The sequence below is a fragment of the Arvicola amphibius genome, chromosome 4, assembly GCF_903992535.2.
Source record: "Arvicola amphibius chromosome 4, mArvAmp1.2, whole genome shotgun sequence".
Classification (NCBI taxonomy): Eukaryota; Metazoa; Chordata; class Mammalia; order Rodentia; family Cricetidae; genus Arvicola; species Arvicola amphibius.
In genome coordinates, this window is record NC_052050.1 from 157075954 (window position 1) to 157102629 (window position 26676).

The 26676-nt window shown below is 43.2% G+C and overlaps 1 protein-coding gene across 1 annotated transcript; it reads right to left on the reverse strand.

Moving 5' to 3' along the window:
- Positions 1-26024, reverse strand: Tnfsf13b (TNF superfamily member 13b). Its single transcript, XM_038328100.1, has 6 exons — positions 25595-26024; positions 25413-25497; positions 13719-13775; positions 5580-5692; positions 5345-5495; positions 1-1585 (listed from the first exon to the last, which is right to left on the reverse strand). The coding sequence occupies exons 1-6, from the start codon at positions 25904-25906 to the stop codon at positions 1473-1475; spliced, it is 831 nt and encodes a 276-aa protein (XP_038184028.1). The 5' UTR covers positions 25907-26024; the 3' UTR covers positions 1-1472.
- Positions 26025-26676: the final 652 nt, after the last annotated feature.

Here is a 26676-nt window from a genome sequence, read left to right on the forward strand (position 1 = left end):
CAGAAGGCACAGTGGTTTTATTTGGCAATCAACCTTAGCAGCAACACCATGGAAATCGCTAGCCATTCCTCTGAGTCAATGCCCTTCCCTACCGACCAGACCACTTCTGCTTTCTAATTACTGTTTTATAAAACAAAATAAACTTCCAAGTCCATCTCACTTGAACCCCAAAACAAAAGATACAGAGGATGGAGAGTTAAGCAATATTAGATTTGTGATACGGATTCGAATTGTTTCCTGTGTTGTGGCAAGGTCACCTTCACACTGTTAAGGTGGATGGGGAAATAGATGTCTCCTCTTCCATTTCCTCTTTAGTGAAGCGAAGCTTCCAGTGGGAGCAACTAATGACACACAAGACCTAACACACAGGAAGCAGACGCCACGAGAGACGCATGTGCCGCTCTGTGAAGTGCAGTTCTCTGTGAGGAACCCCCTGAGGCACAGTCATCATGGGAGCATGTATGTGCCCTGTGTGACGCCAGACGCTATGAACTCTGCTTAAACCTTAACTGTTACAGAGCAAATAAGGCAGATCTTCCTGCAGGGCTGCACGGCAAGAACTGCAGCTGCAGCAGCAGCAGCATGCAATGGGACTGGACACCGGCGCAACGCATTCATTCCTCTGCTACAGATGCGGCCTCTACCTGAGGGGTTTGGTGGGTGTGACCGCAGTTTTGCATTTTGGGTTCTCGGTGCTCATCAGGTGGTGTCTGCAATAACGTTTTACAAAGCAGCTGAGAGATATTACAAGATACACATGTGATCCAAAATGAGGAAATGCCCTCCTCCCATGAAAAAGACTTCGATAAAGTTTTAGAAACAATATCACACTTGACCTAAACCAGGAAAACTTCAATAGTCAGCTCTTATCTATCTAATTATTTGATGTTTAAACATTTTAAATTAAGTTTATTTTAAAATGGTCAAAGTTGAACCTCTAAGTATTTTTGTCTATGACTAGTTCAAGACACCTAGATTTAAAAAACAAACAAACAAGCAAAATTTTTCCCTAGTATTAACTGGAAAAAAGAAGAGTCTATTTAATGTGAAAAGAAAGACAAATCCTGAGACTTTGCAGGAATGTTTCAGTGACTACAGATACGAACGAACCCTCTTCTCACTGTGAAGTCCAAAAGTCCTTTTCTGAAGAAATCTTCCTGCTTTCTGAACTGTGTGTTTCCCAAGATGAGAAGCAAGGGCATTGGCCATGTTGACACAGACTGCAGAGCACCGCCTTCCGGGTCCTGTCTTTACGACTACGGACTGCATTTCTCGTAACCCACATGATAAGTTCTGATAGTGGTTGTCCATTAAATCTCCTGTTTTGGACCAGTTTCAGTGAACCAAACTAAACGGCTCCCAGGGAAAGTTTGGGCGATGATTTCCCGGTCTTTTGATATTTCCAGCTGTTCATTTTTCCTGTGGAGGTCCAGGAGAAAGGAGGGAAGGGGTCGCAGTCCAGGAAGTGGGGGTCACAGCAGTTTTAGGGCCCCAAAGAAGGTGCCATCTCCATCTCTGGAGATCTGTGCGTTCTCTCGAGGTATCGCGAGCTGAATCTCGTCTCCTTCTTCCAATCTCGCTATGCCTAGGAGAAATGGAGTTGACAAGAGTTCTCAGTAGCGCCACTTAGCTGGGCACATTCAAGGAAGCTATCGTATAACGTCAACAGAGCATTCACGCTTCCCCCACAATGGGCCTCTAATTTGCTCATAATTCTGTTATGAGCAAATTAAGTAAAGTGAGGAAATTAAGAGAAGAAACAACAGATTCCAGAAAATGTGTGTCCACTGTGCGCAGACAGGGATTCCGGTGGCAAATGTCAAGGTCACGCAGGTCAAACCTTGTTCTTCAAGAGACTATTATATCATCACGGGTGGTGGTGGCGGCTTAATTTTGCTACTAAAGGAAACGTTTAATAATATTAAAAATATGAAATTAAGCATATGTACATGTGTGATATTGATAGATAAATAGATGATAGCCAGATAGACAGACAGACAGTCCTTTTGTAGCTTGAAAGAAGCCTAGCATTATGGGAGCCCCTTTTTTATTAATTTTTATTAGTTATTATCGAGTGAGAATGTATATGTATGGACACAGGTCACAGCACGCATATAAAGGTCAGAGGGCAATTTTGTGGAGCTGGTTTCTCCCTTTCCACCTTTCCACAGGTTCTGGGATCAAACTCAGGTCACCATGCTCGCATGGCAAGGGACTGAGCCATCCCACTCCTGATTAACTGCTACACACTGAGTTAAAATTCAGCCCAGGTCACAGAGTGAGACTCCGTCTCAAAAAGCCAAAAATAAACAAACAGCTAGAAAGTGAAACCCTTATTTAATTTCAATCTATACTGTTTAATAGTTTTTCTCTGAATCCAGGTTTCTGCTTTGACATCCTTGAAGTTCCTTCCCACCGTCTATACTTACGATTTCCTTAAGTGACCATGGTCATCTTTATGATCAAAAGAAAGTAATAAACTCCTTGATGATAGAGATGCCTGTCTATGCCTAGTTTATAACAATGTATTCTGTGACTTGGAAGTGTGAAATCCTGCTCAGGAACCTCAATCTGTCTATCAGGTGACCAACACCAACAAGGCTCCACAGACATGCTGCACTCGGTGCTTATGTGTTTCAAAACTGGCAAAGCATGAACAGATTAGTTACCTTATGAGTGTACAAGGTGGGAAAAGAGATCAGAGCATGTGTGTGGCACAGATTTGTGGTTGCCCTGGATACTGGGCATGATATACTACTGTGGCCAGGGCTTCGGCAAACACTGCAAGCTCTAGAAATGGATGTAAATGGGCTATAGGCTCCTGTCTCAAATCCCAACCCTGAGTTATTGGCTACCTTAGTTCTTCTAGGCTGTAGAAATCAGCTGTGACATTCTTCCCTATGAGGAGCCTATTCAACTCATCAACATTTCAATTACTCATCCTTGTTTATACAAGGATTCCTCCATACCATGCTGGGTTTCTCAAACTCACCACTTGAGGTTGGGCAGGTTCATGTGGGGTCATATGACAAACTCAGCATTAAATTAACAAGCCTGAAACTTTTTAGAGCTGGTTCTCATGCACAGCGCTGACCTGCTGATGCTGATATGTATCTTCAAGATCAAAAGCGTTACTCTTCAAAAAGTAAGGGGCCTGGGGAGTTCATCGGAATTCACCCACAGGAAGGAGCTGTGAGGAAATTAAACAATTTGGAATGTTTGGGGAGTGTTAACTGAAACATTTTATAGCAAGTGGGAGCAACAGAGTGAAGAGGCTTTTTTATTCATAAATATTTTTGCAATATCAAAATGCTGGTCAGCACTGGGCACAGACGCCTATGAAAATGAGGGACTTCCAACACGACAGACTTCCTCCTGACCACTGACATCACTGGAGGCTACAGATCTGGTATGGCACTGCCTCTGGGATGGAGCTGTGTTCTCTTCTGCTTCCAGCTGATTTATTGCGCGTTTGTTTGTAAAGGCCTTTGAAATACTTTAGAGGTATTTCACAATCCTGGGTTTAGTCCGAGACTAAAGACATTCTTTGGGTTCTGAATAGGTTTGTCAAGGCCAGTAGAGAGAAATACACGTGCATAAGGGGAAAACAGTTTTCTAAAACCAGCGTCAATGAATCTGAAAGAAAATGAAGAAAATGCTGGCAATTCCAGTGTGGACTGGCTGGAACTGATAGAGTCTACCTTCCTATGAGCCCCTGAGCTCGATGCAAGGCTGCTGCTGCAATTTTGCATTCACAACTAGCCATGCACCCAAGGCCACCTGTTTAACCATGAGAACGAACCCAGCCATTCTGCAATGCACCCTTCCTTGCACTCAGGACTGACCAGCGTCATTATTTCCTCCACAGGCTACACCGTGGGGCCAGACGCTGCTGCCGCTGGGGGCTGAGGCACTTGGGAGCAGCTGTGCTACTTCTGCAGCTGGGGTTTTCCTGAGATGAGAAGGTTGCGATTGTTAGGAAGCCTGACTGACAGGTGGTGACGCAGCCAGAGAACTGAGCAGAGGTGACTCTGGCCTTTATCTCTGACAGTGTGTGGACATTGTTTCTGTTGCTGGTCTTATAAACAATGGAAGAAAAGCCACCTTAGAATCGTCCCTCTGCAGCTGTGGTGACCTGCACAGGACCAGAATAAGATTGGAACCCTTACCTTTGCTGCATGAACTAGGCAGGGGCTCGTGAAGCTGATGGGGGGGTTCCCCTCTGTATGCTGTGAATATGTTTTATTGCCATTGGTTAATAAAGAAGCTGGTTTTTGGCCAGTGGCTTAATAGAGATCCAGATAGAGATGTAGAGAGAGAGAGGGAGTAGGTGGAGTTGAGGAGACGCCACGTAGCTGCCGATGGAGACAGACGCCCTGGAAATTTACTGGACCATAAGTCTCATGGTAAAATATAAAATAATAGGAATAGGTTAATTTTAGATATAAGAGTTAGTTAATAAGAAGCCTGAGCTAATAAGCCAAGCAGTGTTTAAATTAATATAATTTCTGTGTGATTATTTCAGGTCTGGGCAGCCGGGGAACAACCAGCCTCCACTGACATGAAGCCACACCTCTCCCAGAGAGACCATTGACAGCTAATGGCTTCTGGAGAAGGGACATCATTTTCTTCAGTGGTGTAACTTCTACAAAGCTGCCCAGGATCCTGACCTCCCTACCACACTCATAACACAACTGTGATTAATTAAGCTCAGTGGGGCTAACCCAGAAGGAGACAGGAAAGCAAGAGAGGGCTTGTTTAGGAGAAGAAGGGGCACCATCGAAGGGGAAGGTGGTTAAGGAATTGCAACAGTAATAAAAAGGACTAAAATCATTACAGAGATGCATGAATTCTCACACAAGAGAAGAAAAATAAGAATTGCTTGAACGTAAAACTCTGTGACATTCATTTTTAATTTTTTAAAAACACATTTATTTCACTTAATTACTTCTTATGTGTATTGGTATTTTCCCTGTGTGAATATATGTGTACTATGCATGGACAATGCCCAAGGAGACCAGAAGAGGGTGTCAGGATCCCTAGGACTGGAATTCCAGGCAGTTGTGAGCTGCCTTATGGGTGCTGAGAATCGAGCCAGGGTCCTCTGGAAAAGTAGCAAATGTTCTTCTCTGCTGAGTTCTCTCTTCAGCCCCAATTCCTTCTTAATTTTTATAAAAAACGGTTTGACCATAGTAATGATATTTTCTCAATTAACACAGACTATCGTAAAATAAACACCACAGTCTACAACAGAAGGTCTTTCCATTAAGATCACAAAGCACCACTATTTGGGGTATCACTGTCTACCTTATTCTGCTAAGTAAGTCTTAGGACAGCTACATACCAGCTGAGTAGCAGGAATTGTTGGGTAGTGTTCTTGGCATATTCTGAATACATCGGAAGAGGGTCACCAGGCTCAGCTCGTCCCCAAAGACGTGCACCTTTTTCCTCTGGATGAGGTGTCCCATGGCAAAGATGGTGTCTGTGTATAGAACCTGAGAAACAAGCCAGGACGTCATCCGACGTGCAAGATGGTGAAAATGCAGGACCAGGAAGGCCGAGGGAAGGACTGGCCCTACCTGGCTGTAGATGAAGAAGTAACCGGTTTGCCTCACCACGATCTTGTTCTCTCTCTCCTCCAGGGCGCTTCCTCTTTTAAAGCTGAGAAGCCATGGAACAAATGTATAAGATCCTGAAGTAGAGAGAATTACCCGTAAGAAAGTAAGCTGAGCCGGGCAGGGGTGGCGCACGCCTTTCATCCCAGCATCTCTGTGAGTTCAAGGCCAGCCTGGTCTACAGAGTGGGTTCCAGGACAGGCTCTAAAGCTACAGAGAAACTCTGTCTCAAAAAACTAAAATGAACAAACAAAAAGAAAGCAAATTGAGAAAAGCAGTTTTCCCTTCCACCAAATTTGAAACAGCACAAACAAAACAAAACAAAGGAAGAAGGAAAAGGACTATTCTCCCTTGGGCTGTCATGGGCAACCGCGGATGCGGATGCAGGTGCCTAAGAGACCTCACTCCACAGGAATGTCTGGCCTTCCATTCCTTGTTTTGTATACTGGCTATTTCCTTATAAAGCCCGGTTTGGGGGGGGGGTCAGGAGGAGAGAATGGACGGTCCTCTGCACAGCACACGGAGAGGAGCGTCCTCTTCCATCTTCCAAGCTGTAAAGAATGTAATAAAATGTGTCTGGAGGAAGTAACTCTACCCCTGACCTGGCAGTAGAACACAACTAGGAAAGACAGGCATCCACTGAGATGTACCCCGTTCTGGGAAGGTCCCCAGAGCCCAACAACATGCTGAAGAGAGTTCTGTTCAGTCCAGGGAAATCTCCTTAATCCTATCCAGAGTGACAGGAAGACCGTGTGCTCACGGCTGTCCTGAAGGTAGACAGGAAAGTTAGAGCAGCCGGCAAGCAAACCAAGCCACTGGGCCAGACTGGAGCAGGGTGCTTCCTAGATCTCACACCCAGGGAGGGAGCTCCAGCACCATTTCCTAGGAAAAGCTTACTCATGCAGGAGTGTGCACAGCTGAGCAGGCAGACAGAGGCATTAGGCTGGACCTCCACGCTAGATAAGAAGAGATAGTAAGTCAATGAAGGGAAGCGACGGGCAGAATCAGGGGCACGGCATAGTGAGGACAGAATAGTAAGCAATGCCGTGCTGTGAGCCTAAACATGCCAGGACATTCTTGTACAGTGGGAAATAGTGAGTCAGTCTTAAAACCTCACCTCTGTGAGAAAAACAAAAACAAACAAACAAAAAAAAACAGTGGGTGGGGGGGAGTCAAGAAGTTAAAAAACCAAAACATCAGTACTAAAACAAGGCAGATGCCCTTGTGAACTCAGGTCATCTTGAATATGATTAACAAGCACTGATTCAGCTCCTCAAGCCAGCATCACTATAGACAGATGGGGTGGAGAAAAGATGCGGGGCAGCTGGGGAATATGGGCAGGGAGGTGAGGGTGCTGGAGGTGAGCAGAGAGGTACAGCAGCATCCTGGGTCCTCTTTGTCTTCAGCCTATCTGGGTGCACTCACTCCCTGGGGTTACTTCTGTTGCTCCCAAGAGAAGTGTGCCCCTGAGGACTGATCACCACACTTTCTTCTCAAGAGAGAATTTCAAGGATTTTCTTAAAAGGAAATCCCTCCATGCTAATGAGGATAACAGATTCAAAAAATAGAGGTCCTATCCATTGTAAATTGTAAAGGCAAGTGCAGTGATATCTCATTTGTATTTTAATAAATAAAGCTTGCCTGAAATTCATAGAGTAAAACTGCTGCACTGGTCAGCCTTACAAACCAGGCAGTGGTAGCACACACCTTTAATCCCAGTAGCCACGCTGGTTTGCCATAGAAACCTGGTGCACGCCTTCAATCCCAGCCCTAGAGAGGAATATAAGACAGGGGGAGACAGCTCTTACACAGAGTCTCATTCTGAGACTCCTGGAGGCAGACTGAGGTAGAGGTAAGAGCCAGTGGCTGACTGTTTTGCTTTTCTGACCTTCAGGTTGAACCCCAGTATCTGCTGTCTCTGGGCTTTTATTAACAGTGCTACAGGGCCAGTCCACTTTACGGTTTACATGCAACATAATCCCAGTGAAAAGTCTGTAATGAGTCTTTTCATTTTCTTAAAATGACATGAGGTATTCAAAGTGCTCTTAAACACTCCATGCCGAAGAACGTGAGGAAGAGTTAATATACAGATTGTTACTGGATGGGCATGGGGCGTACATCTCTCAGTCCCCAGACTGAGAGTTCAAGGACAGCCTGGTCTACCACAGCACGTTCCAGGACAGTCAGGGTTACATAGAGAGACCCTGTCTCAAACAAACAAACAAACAAACAAAAATTGTTGCTATAGAATACAAAAACTGATTATGTTGAAGTTGTTTACTTTTACGAATTATTTAAAGTTCCAGGTTACAGTCCATCACTATAGGAATGCCACAATAGCGGAAGCTTGAGACCAGTCACAACATGTCCATAGTCAAGAGAAGAGAACAAGAAATGCATGCATGGATTTTGCATCCTTGACTGAATGTTTAAATGTCTTCATTCTTGTTCAGTTCAGGGAATGATGCTGCCGCATGGAGCCGTATCTTTCCACATCATGTAGACAATCCTTCACTGATACTCTCTTCCCAAGTACTTCTGGGTGTTTCTAGTTGACAATTAAAGCTAATCACCCCCCGCAGCTGACCTTTGGGCTCTGTGCCAGCAGGAGATGACAGTAGAGGTCAGATAATTAGGATGAGGGGAATGATCAAGCACAAAGCCCATTTGTAAAGGTCATGGGGAACAGTTGCATTTTACTTCAGGTTTCTAGTGTTTATGATAAATAACTATGAAGACTAGGATAATGGAAAGCATTTGTCAGACTGACTGCAGAGACAGCAGGACAGACCTCATCAATGTGGTGTGTGTATAGATGTATAGATAGATAGATGATGGATGGATGTGTGGATGGATGGATGAATGGATGGGTGGGTGGGTGGGTGGATGGATGTGTGGATGGATGGATGGATGGATGCATGCATGCATGGATGGATGGGTGGGTGGATGGATGGGTAGGTGGGTGGATGGATGGGTAGGTGGGTGGATGGATGTGTGGATGGATGGATGGATGGGTGGGTGGATGTGTGGATGGGTGGGTGGATGGGTGGGTGGATGGATGGGTGGGTAGGTGGATGGATGGATGCATGCATGCAAGGATGCATGGATGGATGGATGCGTGGGTGGGTGGGTGGATGAAAAGCAACTGAACAAATAAGCACTTATGCTGACAATGTCACAATAAACCACAGAAGAGTCTGTGGTGGGTGGGGCATGTCATTTTCAGAATCAACATATTATGATTTCCAAACTGTCTAATTTTCAAGAATATGTCAAAAGGCACACAGATATATAAGGAAATCATGAAGCAACCACAAGAGAGAAAAACCTTAACAAAAACCATCCCTGGAAAAGGCCAGACATTGAACTATTAGACTATGTTTATGCAACCGAAGGGAACCAGGATGGTGACATATAAACAAACTTCCAAAGACTTCCTCAAATTCTTCTAAAAAAAAGATTGAAGAGTTACTAACTCATGATATGGAATCACCCTGGTACTGAAGCCAGAAACCACAAGGAACTCCATACCACACACTAATCATGAGTGTAAGTACAACACTCCTTGGCATGATGCTAAGCTCACGGGCAGGACTCTTATTACTGCTGCCCACAAAGGTTCAATCCTCACCAATGATCCTGGTGTCAGTTACTCTTGGCTCTTCTACCATGGTGCAAGGTCACAATTAAAGGGAAACGGAGGAGGAGTGAATCTGGGGAGGGGAGAGATGGAGGGAGGGGAGGATTGGAGGGAGGGGAAACTTCAGTTGGGATATATTGTATAAGAGAAGAATTAGAAAAAAGAAAAGACAAAGACAAACACCACAGAAAACAATTGTATGTTTAACAGATCTCCTGGCGACTGGCTTTAGACTTTTCTAGCCCCCAGCATTGTAAGAAAACAAACTGTTGTATAAACAGTCCAGTCTATGGTTATTTACTATATCTACCTGAACTAATACTGAATTCAAATAAATAAAATGCCTAAGAATAAATTCACTCAATATATTAATATGTATTATAAAACTTATAAAGTATTGCTAAACACGGGAGACATAATAAATAAGAAGATGCTGCACGTCCATGGAGTATAACCCTTCAGTGTCACTAAAACGGCATTATTAGGAGATGCTCTCTAGAGAGTCAGCACAGCTTCTTGACAATCGCAGTGGCTCTTTTTCTCTAAGTGGAAAAGTCCACCTGAAGTTCATTTATTATTGACAAAGATACTTGAGTGTTGTAGGGCGAGGGTTGCTTGTTCATCCCGGCTGCCCAGAACCAAAATAAGCACACAGAAACTGTATTAATTAAAACACTGCTTGGCCCATTTGCTCTAACTTTTTATTGACTAACTCTTAAAACTAATTTAACCCATTTTTATTAATCTGCCATATTGTCACATGGCAGTGGCTTGCCAGGAAAGATTTGGCATGTCTTTCTTTGGCGGCTCCATGGTATCGTTTTTTATTTTTTTAATCTTTTTTTTAAGCACTTAGTTTTGTCTTCCCCACTACCTTAGTTTATCCCTGTCAACTAGGCCAAAGCAGTTTATTAACCAATGAAGGCAACACAAACAGAAGGAACTCCTACACCACTTGAGTCTCTGCAACAGTCTTTAAAAGGACACACCATGTCGAAGAGCTAACTCTCAAAACTTTACAATTTAACAAGAAGCAACAGTAGGCAAAATACTGTCGTGTTCTGTCACAAATGTAGGCCTATTACTCGACAGAATATTGAGTGCAGAAATAAGGCCACACTTCTAGTCCCAACTGGACCTCTACAAGGGTTCAAGCCTGTGCAGCCCTCTCCAACAAATGATGCTAGAGTAACTGAATATCTAAATATTATGGGTGATGTTGTGCCACTGTCCAGAACATAGACAAGACTGATGAAAATAATCCAGTGACTTCAGAGTAGAAACAAGTGACCTGAATGTAAACATACATGGTCATGAGGAGGAAGCAAGGGAGTCAACCGTGCTGCTGAGTTTGTTGACATATTCAGCAACAGTAATGTCCAAAGCATGAGAAACAAAAGAGAAACCAATAAAGAAATTGGATTTTATCAATTTAATATTTCTGACCAATGTAATAACCCAATGGCTGTAATTCCAGCACTCAGGAGCTATCTCCGACTTCATGACTAGGCACTGTCTCAATAAAATCAAAGAATAAAAAAACAGATAATCCTCAAAATAATGGAAAATATTTGCAAATCAAGCACTTTTTAAAGGGTTTCTCATCTACAATACAGTTTTATATCTCAACAGGATAAAAAGAAAAACAATTCAATTAAAAAGTGTAGAGTATTCAAGGATTTTGAATAAATTTTTTTTAAAAAAAAAGATACCCAAAAATTCAGTGAGAATTTGGAATGATGCTTAAGATCAGAACTCAAAAAGGAGATGTAAGTCAGTACTAATATGAGGCCCTTCATAGAAAAGCAACAGCAATAAATGAATCACATTTTGGTTAGCCCCTTCTACTCATTCATCATCCACATCTGTGTTTAAACCATATCCTTGCGGTTATCAGGAAAAACCTGTAGAACGTGTTAAAATATGACTTTACATCAGCCCAAAAATCAATGTCAACAGGTAACTCTCCCCTCTTCGCCACCACCCGCCTGACACTTGCACTGATGCATTTGAAAAATGCTTTGACTTATGGCTTTCCTTTGCTCTGCAGCTATAAAAATGTCACAAAGCTTTCTATATTGGAGCGTTTCTCAGGGCAACCTGAATCTGGGCTTCCAGTCCATCATCAGTCAAACATGGAGTAAGAATAAATGTGAATTTCTTTTAAGCAGCTTTGGATGAGCAGATCATAGTCATAGCCGACGGTGAGCAAATCGGATGAAAATCATCCATCTCTCTGGGCCCTCCAGCACGAACGAGACTTCACCTAAGACCCCAGTGATACACCAAGCAATGAGATAAAAATATGGTATCTGTTTGGGAAAGACTCGCTTGCCACTTGCAAGGGGCAGTGGCTTGTGGCGCGCCTTTTCCTCTCACGTGGGTCTGCCTGACTCCTCACTAAGATGCCAGTGCATGCCACAGTTAGATACCCTTCTCCTGTGTTTGTTCCTGTCCTCAGATGGCCTGCCAAGACCAGCCAATGCAGGCAAAAGGCCACGAAGTTCTGACAGTAGCCCAGGCCTGCATCCCTGTGTCTGTAGCACAAAGGCACAGAAAATACAGTGTTTTATGTGGGTTTGGGTTTTTTCCCCTCTGACAAATGTGAGCAGCAATTCTTTCCCAAGCACCGTTTTAACGACTTCAGTTCTGAGGCTGTTCTGGCTTCGGTTCTACTCTTAGAGAATCAGTTGCTGATTTCTGAGTTCTGCAAACATGAAACAGAAAGCTATAAACAATGATAGCTTTTCAGATGGTCTGGTATTTGTTTGGCATTTAACACCATTAAAATTATGTAGAAAAGTATAAATGCCAAACAGCACCGAGACTCACCACAAAGGTCAACCTGTACTCATCGGCCCTGCTTTGTTTCTCCATTCCTGGTCATCACGTGTGGTCTCAAACTCCACCGTGGCCCAGGACTCAGAAATCCCCACGCCCTGCCTCCCAGCCACCCACTAACATTCTTTACTATTAATTTATGGGGTTTCCCTCTTTTTTCTTTTCTCCCCATTAGTAGTCAAACATCATCAAAATTAAATGCCTGTGTGTTTTCTTCAATACAGGCATTCTGATATCCTCAGAGGTCCAGTCATTGTATGTTCTTAGTCAGTACACGCAGAATGAACAACTCGATCAGCAGATGGGTGGACAGCATGGTACATGTAATGGAATATTTTTTTCAGCAGTAAGTTAAATGAAATTTTTACATTCACAGGAAAATGGATGGAACCAGAGGTCATTGCCTTAAGTAAAACACAGACCCAGAAAGACAAAAGATGGCATGATTCTGGTGTGCGTGTGTGGCATGTATAAGTAGTCATGTGTGCATAGGTGTGTGTGCATGTGTTCACATGTATGTGTGTATGCATGTATGCATGCATGTCAAATGTATGAGACTCCAAGTGAGGAGGATGTCTATAGGAAGGGAGAGGAAGACAAGTAGAGACACAGGTGGCAAGAAAGCTAAAGGGAGGAGGGAGATCAAGGCAAGATGGGGGAGTAAGGCAGGAATGGCAGGGTACCAGCAAAGGACAATGACACACATGTATAAAAGTCACCATGGAGGGGACTCATCTCTTTGTGCCCTAATGAAAGGTGAACTGAAGATAAGACATGCTCACCAGATGGATCATTCCTTTCTTGAACATTTTTGCTCACCGATTATTCTGCATTCTCAAAAGCTGTGACATATCAATGTTCCCCAAATATTTTACTTTTCAGGCTGCTGCTGCATGCAAGAGTGGCCAGGTCACGTGACTCTGTGAGAAATGGGACTAAAAGGTTTTGCTGGAGCAGCGATGTGATAAAGAGCCTTGTGAGTCTGCAAAATCCTGGAAGGAGCAGCAAGCTGCTTCCAAGGGGCTTATCAACAGAGCCCTTGTATCAAGACCTTCCTCTGGGTCAAAATCGTGGGTGGAGCCATTTGGGAAATGGGGTGAAAAGTGGATTCTTGTGTCTGGCCACTACTAGAGAAAATAGTTTTGTTTTTTCTAAAATTAAAACTAGCAAAACTTCAAGGAAGCAAAAATCAAATTGAAAACATGCCACTCTTAAGAGTAAATAATCCATCATCAAGTACTGGGTGGACATGAAAAATGGATCAAACTACAGCTTTTAGGACATGGTAGCCTTGCTTCTATCTCTTAAGGAAATCCCCAGCCAAGGATCACAGATGGACACATGAAGACAGTCATGTGTCACTGCAGAAGCCAACACTGCCCCGAAAAATTAAAGCAAAACTCAATTTTCTCTACTTATCTAAAGTTTAATAGTAGCGTCTCTGAGGCCGTATGTTCACTGTGTTGTTACCCTAGTCTGTGTGTTCATTCCCTAATCATTTTGAAAAGGCTCATGTTATAGGAAGCCTGGATGGCGGCTGACGGCAGCTGCAGTCAAAACACTACAAGCGTAAGCCACACTGGACTGAATCCTGAGCAGACACAGAGCAGGCGGGTCATTACCTTTCCGTATGGTCGGTGTGGCACTGTCTGCAATCAGCTGTAGACAGTCTTGAGTGACTGAAAATCAAAAACACAAGGTTTTAGTCATTGGCAAAAACAGCAAGGCCGCAGAGGAGACGGGGATGCTCTGCCTGCCTCCCCAGAGCACTACGTTCCTCTCAGCTTACAGAATGGCACCCTTAAGAGTCTTGGTGAAATCTGCCTACTTGTCGGAATCTAAACACCCAGAGTTATTGACACCCAAGGCGATCCTTCCGTGTTTTAGGAATGCAGTGAACAGCCATCTGTACCTTCCCATCTGAGCTCTTTTGGAATATTTCTAAGGCAGATTTATTCATTTTGGTGTTTTCTTTTTATTACATTTTTAATATTTAAAACAACTTCTAAATTTAAATATATTTTGATCAACTCCTTCCAGATCTTCTTCCCCTTCCTACCCACCAAACTTTAATTTCTCAAAAAAACAAAACAAAACACACACAAGCCCAATATAACAAAAAGATCCTTCAAAATTAAGAAAACAACACCCAAAGAACAACAACCACACACCACACAACAAACAAAAAATATGCCAAACTTTAAACAAAGAAACACACACACACACAAAGACCTGTGGAGACAACTGATCTTCTCTCACCCAGCAGGGATAAGTGACATTTCATTGTTATTCTTTGCCTTTGTGACTATGTTTTCATTCATTCATTCATTCATTCATACATTCATTCATTAATTTTTTAAAAAATATAACAAAATAAAATATAATATGATAAAACAAAAGCTATCTAGTTGAAGTTAGTCAAACCGACAGAAGGAAGAGAGACCAAGAGAAGGCACAAGAATCAGAGAGCCCCTTGTCCGCACACGCAGAACCCCTAAAACACCAACCTGAGTGCTGTGACGCTGAGGACTTGGTACAGACCTGTTCAGGTTCTTTGTTTTTCGTACATCTTATATACTTGAAAAATTAGGTTTATGAGGATTTCTACGATAATTCTCATTAAAGATTCTAACATTAAGTGGAGAACTGCTCCCAGAAATAGAACTTTTGCCATGACTAAAAATGAAATAACTGTCAGAATTTACTGAGCAGTTTGAGTAGTAAACGCCATCCTAAGGTTTGTTGTGCGTTCTGTCTTTTGCTACTGACAAGTACTCTAAAGATCAGGTTCTGGAAGTCTAGCGTTAGAGAGTGTGGACAGCTGGTTCAGAGCCTCAGGGATGCCAGGGATGGGACCAGAGTTTAGAGTCTGTCTAATTCTATAGCCAAAGTCAAGGTTTTTGGCAGAATATTTTGGATAGAAGGGAAAAAAACAAAAAAAGCACCTTAAAAATACAAAATAAGAGTTTCATAAGGCTGCACACACAGTCAGTGAGATCCCTGGAACCATCAGGTCTAACCACACATGACCAAGGAGCAAATAACACTGCTAAATAACAGACATGGCCCAAAACAGAAGCAGGGCCTTTCTCTCGATGTGTAAGGAGAACAGTGAGAAACAGTAAAGTCCTGTGCAAGAGCAAGTCCTAAATCTAAGCATGCATTTAAAAATTAAAAAGTATTGGGAGACAGAAGCTGCGTGATCTCTGTGTATTCCATGTCAGTCCAGGCTACACAGTAAGACTTACCCTCTCAAATAAAGCTAATAATAAAACTTCTTATTCAAATATATTCATTGTCCATTGACTTCCATAAAGTAATTTTTCTTCAATGTATGATGTAGTTTGACAACATTCAGTCCTCATCACCTTTCCTATCCCCTCCTGTGAGCCCATCTCCTCTTCCCAATTATGCTGGTGTGTGTGTGTGTGTGTGTGTGTGTGTGTGTGTGTGTGTGTGTGTGCATGTGTGCATTAACATTGTATGTTCCACATACAAAAGAAAATATGGCATTCATCTTTATGGGGTCTGGCTTGATCTTTTTAGCATGATGATCTCTATTTCTGCCTCTTGCATGTGACATTATTCTGCTCTTCATGGCTGAATAAAACTCCCCTGTATACATCTGAGCATAAAGAACGTGCAGTTTAGAATTCTGCTATAGAGGAGGTCTTTAGTCTGATGGAAACAGTACTCGATGCCCCCATCTTCTTGATGAACGTGCTGGTTGTGTTAGGAACTGGTCATGGTAGGGAATGCTTGCTACCTCTCAGTGTTGAATTGAAAATGTTCTTACATTTGAAACTTGAACAAAGTAATAATGAACTAATCTTGGGCTGTCAAGCACAAATTGTTAAAGGGCAATCATATAGGAAAGAATATTAAGAAATCTTCCCTTGTCTTTTAAAAGTAGAAATACAACATTAAAATACAATTTCCTTATAACCACAAAGCTTGTGTGTGTGTGTGTGTGTGTGTGTGTTTCAACACGGGGTTTCTCTGACTAGCACCGGCTGTCCTGAAACTCCCTCTGTAGACCAGGCTGGCCTCGAACTCAGAGATCCTCCTGCCTCTGCTTCTTGAGTGCAGGTTAAAGGTCAGCACTTCCCAGCTCTAACCTCTTTTTCTGTTTTTGGACCACTCTGATTGCCCCAGGGATAGCAAAGCCACTGGAAGGCATGGGGGCTTAGGGAGTACCATGCAGAGAATGGTTTGCTCCAGTTTTTTTCCTCTCCTGGAGATGGAGGTAACCAGGCCTGTGCTGGAGGAGGGGAGAGGGTTCGCTCCAGTTCACAGCTGAAAACATGGAGGCACTTGGCAGCAGACTGAGTAGCTATGAATAAAGGCAGCTGGGAAGAAAGGAAGAACGGTGTTTACAGTCTGGAGCCCAAATTACGGAGAATTCAGGCAAGTTGCACAAAATATTTGAATTTGTTGTTTGTTTTCCCACAGGTTGTTCTTAGGTGCTTGCTGTTCATAAGGAGATACCGCGGGTTACATGGGCAGCGCTCATGCCAAGGGAGCATACGTGGCTCTCATCCTTGCCTCACAAGGCATGAGGGGTGTTAAACAAGAGCGAAGGCAAATTCCCGAATTTCCAAGCTTTCTGTTGTTGTGGTGCTGAGTGTGTGTGTGTGTGTGTGTGTGTGTGTGTGTGCGCGCGCACGCACAAAACACCTGAACAAAGCAAAGCTGTAAATCTTTACATTTCTACCCTGTGTAGAGCATCCACAGAGCAACACTGTCAGCAGTGTGAGCACTGTTGATCTTAGCAGAATCCACTCAGACAACCCGGAACATGCTAGAAAGCCGCTGGTAGAGCATGACCTAATTACTGAAGCTAATGAAGGCTGGATGCATCAACTTCATACTGCAATCCCTCTTCCCTGACTGTCTCTAGTGTTTGTGTCCTGCCTAGCATATCTGTTGAAACCTACCACCAACCTAGATCATCATTAAAAGATCATCATTTAATTCTAGCCAAACCTCGATACAACTCAGCTATAGCCTACACATTGAAAAAAGTTTATCGGGTAGCATGAGAAATCTAACCCTTTCAGAAGAAAATGTTTTTTGAAGGAAAAATTTATTTCAAGAACTGCTCCTTAGAGAAGAAAATGGGCTCCCAAGCCGGTGATTCAGTAACAGCTCCTCAGCTGCATCCACCCAAGCGTGTGGATTCACCAACGGTGCTTCGTCTAGAGAAAGTCTTCGGGCCCTTTGAATACATTTGTCTTCTTTTAAGAAATTTGAAATCTATCATTACATTTTCCAACTCTTTTATGAGAGTCATCCAATACAGCTCTTATTTTATAATATCTATAGTTGTACAGCAAAAGGTTTGCTGCACAGTAAACCAAACTCAGATGACTGTAGTGATTCCCAGCAGTGTAGATACCGAGCCACAGCATTTTAAAGACACACGTCTAGTGAAAGGAACAGATTCTGGTGACAACTGAAAGTCATTGACAGTCCTGCACTATGTTCTTCATGGTCGCAGCACTTTGTGAATTTAACAAATACCTTCTCCTCCCATACAACCGAAATTATATAAGAAGCTTATAGTTTCTTCTATAAGAAGATTCCTTCTCAGCTAACCTGATGCTACTCATTAAAGTCTCTCTGAGCCACAAGAAGATATTTTTCATGGTCTACTTCTGGAAATTATGTCATAACGATATACAAAACCAGGATAACTGACCCTCAGATTACAATTTAGATCTCAAGAGTACTTACTCATAATCTTTCTAAAAGACAAAGCACACTAGTGAAGAAAATAGTTTACAAACAAAATTCCCAAAGGATGAACACAACTGCCCCCACTTAGTATCGGTGCAAGGAGAGCTGACACTCTTCAAGTCGGGACTCTGAAACAGGCCTCATAGGCAAAGCCTGTCTCTATGGATAAAACCTCCCATTGGCAATATAACATCTACATGCCTTTTAGTTGAGAGAATTTGAAGCTCGTGATTTGAAAAATGAAGGAAGTCACTAATGCCCGCTGCTATTTTCTGTGTTGGAATCAAACCCTTAGAGCTGAAGCTGGTTGGCTGTCAGTTACTTCAACAACGCTAAGTCTAATATGAGCAAAGTAAGTAATGTCACTGTGGATGATTATGGCTGGTTCACGTGGAAGATGTCACACGTAGAGCTTTTGTCCGGCAACACAAATTTTCCAGTGTGTCCTGACAACACTTTGGCAATCACAGGAAGCACAGAGGAAAGCCAGACTTGAAGGGGAAAAAACACAGTGACAGATGAACACCCGCATAACTCGGCACTTCTTCCTGCCTATAAACGCGAACAACTCAGGACATTTTTCTGCATCCTATTTCATTTAGTTCCCTTAAGTTAGACGGTTGAGTACATTTTTCCAAGTCTATACAATCCTCAATCCCTACTGAACTATTCTTGGCCATGGTTGGGACAATTGCAGAAGCTGTCTATTCCTGCTTATGAAGTAAAAGTCTATATTTGAAAATAATTACTGATTCCTCAAATAACTAACTGGTCTTGTTGTTTTTGTTATTGCCAAGGAGACAGACATCACATGGTAGAATCATAGCACACTGTCAACTGTGGAGATCACACAGCTTCTATAACTAAAAACGCTGAACGTACAACCAATAGATAATGAATTCAGACACTCCTCCTATCACTGACCTAACACACATCTTGTAGTGTTATCAAAACCAAATTATTTTGAAACTTGCAGGTGGTTTTTCATAACTGTAAGGAGCTCATTTATTTGATTGCTAACTTATTATTTTAGACTTTGTGCTAACTCTGTGCAGTTCCTCCAACCGACGCTGGGCTTTACTTGACTCTTCTAAAATGTGTTATCTCTCCTGGGAATATTCACAAAGAATCTAGTGCAGCAGACTGCACAGAAGTGTGCATATTCGTGTGTATTATACAGCTACTCATAACAGCTAAGCTGTAGAATTCAGCCTGCCTGTTCATCCAAAAATGAACATTAAAAATGTGGTAATGTACATACAATGAAGTTTTATTCAGGCATAAAGCAAATTGAGTCATTTTCAGGAAAATGAATGGGCTGCAGATCGTTACATTAAATGAAGTATGACAGAATCAGGACGCTAGGTATGCGTGTTTGCTCACAGATTTGGAATCTACATTTTTACATATGGCATGATGTGCACAACACACATATATGACATATAACATGCAGTCACACAAACACACATAACACAAAAGGAAATTGGGAGTTATTTGGAGAGAGGAAGGAACCCACACAGTGTTGCATGGCAAAATGTTTTCTGGGGAGACACAACACACATGTCTGCATGTCCACTCACCCCAGATAAAGAACTCATGACAGACCACAGTGTGGATGCCATCAAAGTCCAACTTGGTGAACTGTGAGGTTTTTGGGGGATTACTTGGAGGAGCAAACATGACTCAAAGACAACTGCATCACCAAAGCCTACCCCAGCATGGGTGAAAGCTCACAAATTAGGGACCTGGAGCTCACTGCACAGCCTGCAAGCAGCTCAACATGTCGGCACATGTCCTTTCCAAGTGACTCAGATGGCCCAAACCTGTTCCAGGCAGCAGGTCTTGCCTGGGGTCTTCTTTGCAGCTAGCTTTCTCACTTCCTTCTGTCTGAGGGGGACCCTGAGCTTTCATTTCTTACTCTGGCAGGGAGGGGCTTGCTGAATCTGCTCAGTCTCAGGGACTTCCTGAAGTTATTTTGAGTGTCTACTTTCCTGTTAAGTAGCTTCCTGTAGAATAGAAATGTTCCATGCTCAGAGGAAACTGTTATACAACACATGGAGAGAACGGTAAAGGGGGAGCCAGGGGAGATGTGTAGGGTCAAATTATATGATATACTCTATGAAATTATTGTAATGAGACCTGTGACTTTAGTAAATATACATTAATTCTTAATTTCAAATAAAAACCATGTTTTTGCCTAATGAACACAAAGTTTCTTGCTGAGTAAAGGACACCAGTTTCATGGGGGAACGCATTATTCTGCCATGCAGGTTCCTCCCTCTCCTCTTGTCTTTTCCTTTAGAGAGACTATACAATGGCATACGAACAATGGTTATCCACCTATTAGCTCTTTAGAAACAGGCATGTCCTTAAAAGGGTACTAACACTGGGATGAGCTTGCACCTGCCCAAAGGGGATCTTTTAAGTTGGAGCTCACCTATAAAAACAACTAAATACTGAGACAAATATTCCCAGCTGTCGTAGGTTCACTGCCGGTGCCGTGACAAACACTCTGACAATGAGCATAGCTGGGGAGAAGACGGCTGATTTGGCTTACAGTTCTATGTTACACGCCAGCCATTGTTCGGAGGAAGCCTGGTAGGGACTCCAGCAGCTCCTACACCACACCCACGGTCAAGAGCAGAGAGAACACACACACACACACACACACACACACACACACACACACACACATGCACACGTGTCTTTGCTCGCATGCTTGTGGTGCCAGCTTTCTTCATTCTCCCCAGTTCAGAACCCCCACCCCCGGCCAGGGATGGTGCCACTCAGAGTGGTATGGATCTCCTACATAAACGAACAGCCGAGACCCTTTCCCAGAGACAGTCCCACACAGAGACAGTCCCACACAGAGTCAGTCCCACACTGAGACAGTCCCACACAGAGACAGTCCCACACAGAGTCAGTCCCACACTGAGACAGTCCCACACAGAGACAGTCCCACACTGAGACAGTCCCACACTGAGACAGTCCCACACAGAGACAGTCCCACACTGAGACAGTCCCACAGGCCAGCCTGCCTTGGCCCATTCCTCAAAGTCTCTCTCCTCACGTGATTCCAGGTCATGTCAATCTGACTGTCAAAAATAACCTACATGTCAGCCATCTAGAGTTATTAATACAAACAACATACCATTTGAAATTATGAAAGCAATTGTTGAAATTTTAAAGCAATTATTCACACCTGAAAAGTACAAAAGCTAAAACCCTGAAGAGATATTGATTGTTCAAGGGAGGTAGGAAGCCTTCCTCCAGCATCCTGCATGGGTCTGATACTCAGAAAGTTATCTTATGTAGTTTTCAACATACTGACCATTTCCAGTATTATAACAACAGATTACATGTATGAGTCATTCATTTTCTCTGTATATTTCACCACCATGAATGACTCTGGAGAACACACGCAATGCTTCATTTGGCTGTGCTGACTGCCCTGGCTTCTTGGCTGTTATTTCCCAAAACTTTGGGTTCAATCAGAACAGGGTTCAGAGATTTGGTTATCAGATCTGTAATCTTAATTTTAAAGAGAGTTTTGGAAATTGAACAGATTCCAGCTCTTGCAACACCCTCTCACAGGGTGGGGGGTGGTAAGGGGAGTCTTAGCCATGAAGCAAAGGAGAGGAGGAAAAAAAATAAGAGAAGACTGGGTCAAAGATCACTTAGCAGCAGCCAGCTGTTCTAGGAAGGAGCCCGCCCTTGCCCGGTAGGAGGCTCGAGTTCACCTAACTGGTGGAGGTTCTACACTGCATTCCTTCACAGACATGGTGCAGCCTGCAGGTCAGGGCCATGCCAGAAAGGATCAGCCAACACCGGACATTTCCAGTGTAGCAGATATTACAACTTTCCTTCACTGGATGGGATTATGAAGATCAAGAAAGGCCACTCAAAAAGAGTTTCGGCACCTTTTATTTTTAATATAAACCCTTTAGCCCAGGAAACTCTCATGTTATAATATTGGGTGTTACGTTTGTGTTGTCCTCAAATTTCTAAATTTTAGGATTGTTAAATGCAGGGCAGCATGCTGGATGGACCCTGAACTCCCAAGTCACTTCCGGTGTTGAATTCCCAAATGAGTATTAGCCTGGGTTCCTTCTTGGGGCCTGGCACCCCATAATTAAGTGGAGCTGCTTAGAGGTACTCCCCAAGACTCTGAATTATTTTTTGCAAACCTGTATAATTCAAAACCAATTCGAAACTGAGAAATCCGTATAAAAATGTTTAAAAAACAAAACAAAACAAAGTAGATTGGCCCAAGTTGTCCAGTAATTATCTGGAGATGCGGCTGTGAATGCTGAGCCGCTGCGGTGTGTGCACTCCTGATCTTTGGAGCCTTGTGGCGCTTGCACCCTGGCCTGTGTCTCTGAGATGTTCGTGTTTCCACCACTACTTTGCCTCTGTCATTGAAGCAGGCTTGATAAGTGTTACCCACAAAATAATCAACTCAGTAACTTTGAAAGAATTTTGTCTTTCTAGACTCTAAAACAGATTATCTCCCCACAGGGAATTAAACCTGGAGTACTGTGCTGTGCCAAGGAACCATCCCTCCCCCACTCCCCCAGGTTCACTAAGCTGCTGAATGCTGGGATAGAACTCAAGGGTCAGCCCAAGCCAGCCTGGAATTTCTGATCCTCCTTCCTTGGCTCCAGAGTAGCTAGGAGGTCAGCCCCATGGCATAAGCCCTGCTCACTAAGTGTTTTGTTTGGCAACAAGCTGTTTGAAAGAATTCACCTTCCTTAGGCACTAAAGATGATTTTGTTTGGATTGTGGAATGGATAGAAATCACAGACCGTGAGGGTTCAAAGTTCAGACCACTGTGAAGCCATGAGTAAGGAAACGGATTATGTAACGTTTTCCAATCATATTGCCTTAGATTTTTTCTAAAATTCAGAGTCTTTCCAAACACATTTAAGGGATTAAAAGCGAATTGTCGACTATGATAAAGTATTTGGCAATTTTTAATCCTGGATTTCCCCACATTTCTGTTTATTATACTTTAATAAAAAGTGACCTTATAAAATACATTAAGATTAATAAAATGTAATTTGAGATTCAAAATAACTTATAAAAACAAAATTCATCCCAAGACACTAAGTTTTAAGATTAAGTCAATGTAATATTTGCCCCTGGAGGGCTCGGAGGGTTGGCAATCTGACTGAAGGTCAGGGCTGCCCTTCCCTTCTCTGTTGGGAGATCAGGCTGCAGATGCCAGCGGCTCAGAAACAGGCACAGCAGTTCACACGTAAGAGCCTTGATGGACACTTGGAAAGCAAAAGGAGCACCCCAAGGTTATTAAGCCCTACAGAAAACAAATCAGAACAAGAATGTGTAACAAAAATTTGTAAAAATGCATAGAATTTTCTCAATTAAAAAAAGACAGGAACTCTACTAAATACCAGTTGAAAATCCTTGTGTTTCAGATAGTCTTCATGTATGTGTGGGCAACCATCCTGGTAACTGATAACAAAATAAAGTTTCCATCTTCAAAAGGATAATACAAAACAAAGTTGATACTTTAGCTGTCAGGGAACACTGGCACTTCCCTACTGAGACTCATATATGCAACCTTGGATTTATGAATGTAAGAAAAATACATATGAACAAAATATGATAGATTTATATATGTGTGTATTATTCTCTGAATTGTACAAATTTTAATTAATTGCCCTCCCCCAATTGTGTCAATCTGAAATATTTGGAAGCATAAAATCACACATTTGTAAAATGTGCAAACAGGAGGATTTAAAAAAATACAGCATTATAGAACCCTAGTCTCTCTCTCTCTCTCCCTCCCTCTCTCTATCTCCCCTTCCCCCTCTCTTTCTTTTTTTTTCCTTTTTATCCCTTGTTTCTCTGGAACTCTCTAAATAGATCAGGCTGGCCTTGAACTCACAAATATCTGCTTGCCTTTACTCCCAAGTGCTGGGATTAAAAACATGTATCACAATTCTCTGATATTCTTTTATCCTTAAAGCTCTTGAAATGAGGCTATGCCCTCTTTAGAATGGTGGGGTTGTGGTTGTTTTCAAAACCAGTCTTTAGAAGCCAGAAAGGATGGCAGAGAGACCACTGTGGCATCCTGACCTGAGGACACATTCATGTCCATTAAAATGAGGATGGTTGCAAACGTTTGCTTGTGACAACAGTCTGGAGGGAAATGAAGAAAGGAGGAAGTGATAGCAACATGAGAGGAATTTACACAACAGAAGTCAAAGGATTGATGAGTTAACTGCAAAGGACCTGAAATCCTGGCAAAAACCACTGGCTACTGACAGAGCCTGGGCAAATGTACTTTAACATGATAAACCAGAGGAAACAAAAATCTTGTTGATATATATACAACATTTCTGTACAGATTTGAAGGAAACACAAGATTCCATAAGAATTTTTACATCAATGCGAAATTGTAAAAAAAAAAATAGGATAACCAATTGATAAAAATTAGCAAATATAAAACTGAAAATAAAGAAGATAAAACAAAAATGTGGGAAATATTTGTAATTAGTAAACAGGGTCCATATCCAAAAAATGTGAGAAGCTATTTGAAGCCATGAAAATATCAAGATGAAGGTGTAAAGATGAAGATGTGGAGAAACCTGCATCCCAAAGACTTCAGAGTGATTCTATCAGATGTATAATTCAACAGAAACAAGAGATACGCAAAAATTATGCATCAAGTATCATAGTAATAATTAAAATTGGTGAGATCATCTAAAATAAACAAAATACAGCAGAGTGTACGCCCTGCTTCTGCTTCACCGTAGTACAAGCACTGCTGATTATGTGATATTATTGCATACACCGTGATATATGGGGCGCTATCATATGCTCTGTAATTACCTGCTGTTATCCTATGCCTTGTGGTCTATGTACTGAACTTACATGTACTGTGGCATATGTGTTACTATTATACACACTGAAGTATATTTGTTGTGATTATTTCAGCAAAAAATGAGGTAGCTCATGCTACATACAGTAAAATTCAAATTTGTGAAAGATTTTTTAATGTGATGTAATATTTGCATACTCTTTGGCATGTTACTTAGCAGTTCAATAATTTTTATTGTCTATATGACTTTAGTTATGTTTAACTAAAAGGTGATAACAGCAAGGGTGTGTTAAATTGTGCTGTTAACGAACATGGATTGCTGCTGTTTCCCTCCTGAAGCAATGAGAATAGTTTTAGTAAACTCCCAACTCGAAATGCTAGGGAGTGGCCGGAGAATCACTGAAGTCACTACGGAGTGATTGCACGGAAATTATACTGCCTGCGGAAGAGTGTGCGTTAAAGAGTCTTTGCTGTCTCCGTGTTGTGCACACCCTTGGGAAAGGCTTCTTGACTGGGATGCAGGTGCACACGTCACTCTGCAGGGACAGGAAGAGCTCTTCCGTTGCTGCTGAGCACAGTCTCTATCCGTGCACCCTCATCCTCCGTCATCTCCCACAGGGCACAGACGTCCTGCTGTCCACACACCCTGCTCGTTGGAGGACCAGGCAGGCACTCATGCAGCGGCTGCAGGTGTGCGCAGCCCCAGCTCCTAATTGCTACACCCCAGCCGTACCTGTTTCCTCCGGACTCTCGAAAGCGCGTCTGTTCCTGTGGCCAAAGCTGGAGTTGTGGGCTCGCGCAGCTGCCGGTGCCAGGAGCTAAGAAGAGAGAGACACCCACCAGGTTATTGGACGTGCAGGGGAGAGCAGCAGCGCGCCTGGTGCTCCCTGCCCAGCAGAGGAGGGGTGAACTCACTTTGGCTCCTGCGGGGGCCCCTGGAGCCCCTGGGGCGGCCGGTGCTGCTGCAGCCCGGTAGCGCTGCAGTTCCGCGCGCAGGCTCATCAGGTCGGCTTGCAGAGCAGCAAACCGGTACAAGGATATCACCGTGAGGCTGCTGGACAACAGGGCTAGTAGGAGAGTTGCAGTCAGCAGCCTTCCATCCCTGCAGATCCCAACCCAGGCGCACTCCTTCTGCGGAGTGATGGAAACACCTCCTACTTTCATTTCTTCTCCTTTCTCAGGGCAAAACGAAGGGCGCGGTGGCTGGGTCTTTGCAGACTCATCCATTCCACGAAGAGCACTTTGAAGGTCTGTGCCTTTGGAGTAAGTGACCACAGGGGTGGGTCATTTCCTGTCATCTGTATCTGTGGAGGCTCCCCTAGGAGCGCTCTCCTGACTTTCTCTGTTCTCCATCTTTTGCTATCCTGAAGTAGGTTCTCTGGCTCTGTCCTTCCATGGATTGCTCAATCTGCCTTCCTGATTTCACTTTCAGTTTTTGTAAGATTTTTCATGCCACCTCCTGCTGCGGGTGATGTGGGGCCTCTGACACGGCTGGGTGGGGGGAACTTGGGGTTCAGACTGGCTCACTCCAGACAGAACTTTTAACAAGAGGCTATTGAAGGTGCTTTCCCTTCTGCATACCCTTGAGAACTGTCTGCATGGGCTGCAGGGTTCTAGGGAAGGGGAAAAGGACACCACTGGTGTAATAAAGGATAATTGATGTGCAAGTCAGATAAGCTCGGTGCTTGAGCATGGAACTGCACTTGGCTGCAGGACAGCGAAGTTAACAGCTCCCCAGTGGGAGAGGAAATGAAGTGCCGTTGAGCACACTGAACTCCGCTCCAACTTCCCCGCTCTCATTTTGACAGTGCAATAAAGAGGCTGCGAGTGAGTGATCTATTTACGGCCACACTGGGGGCTCTTTAAATGCGGGGTGCATTACAGGGAAGCGTGGCTCCCCTTTGCCTTCTGAGGCCCAGTGTTTGAGAGCCACTAGCCTCAGTTTCCCCCCATAAACACTGCCTAGGAGCTGATGCGCAATCTCCACTCTGATGGCA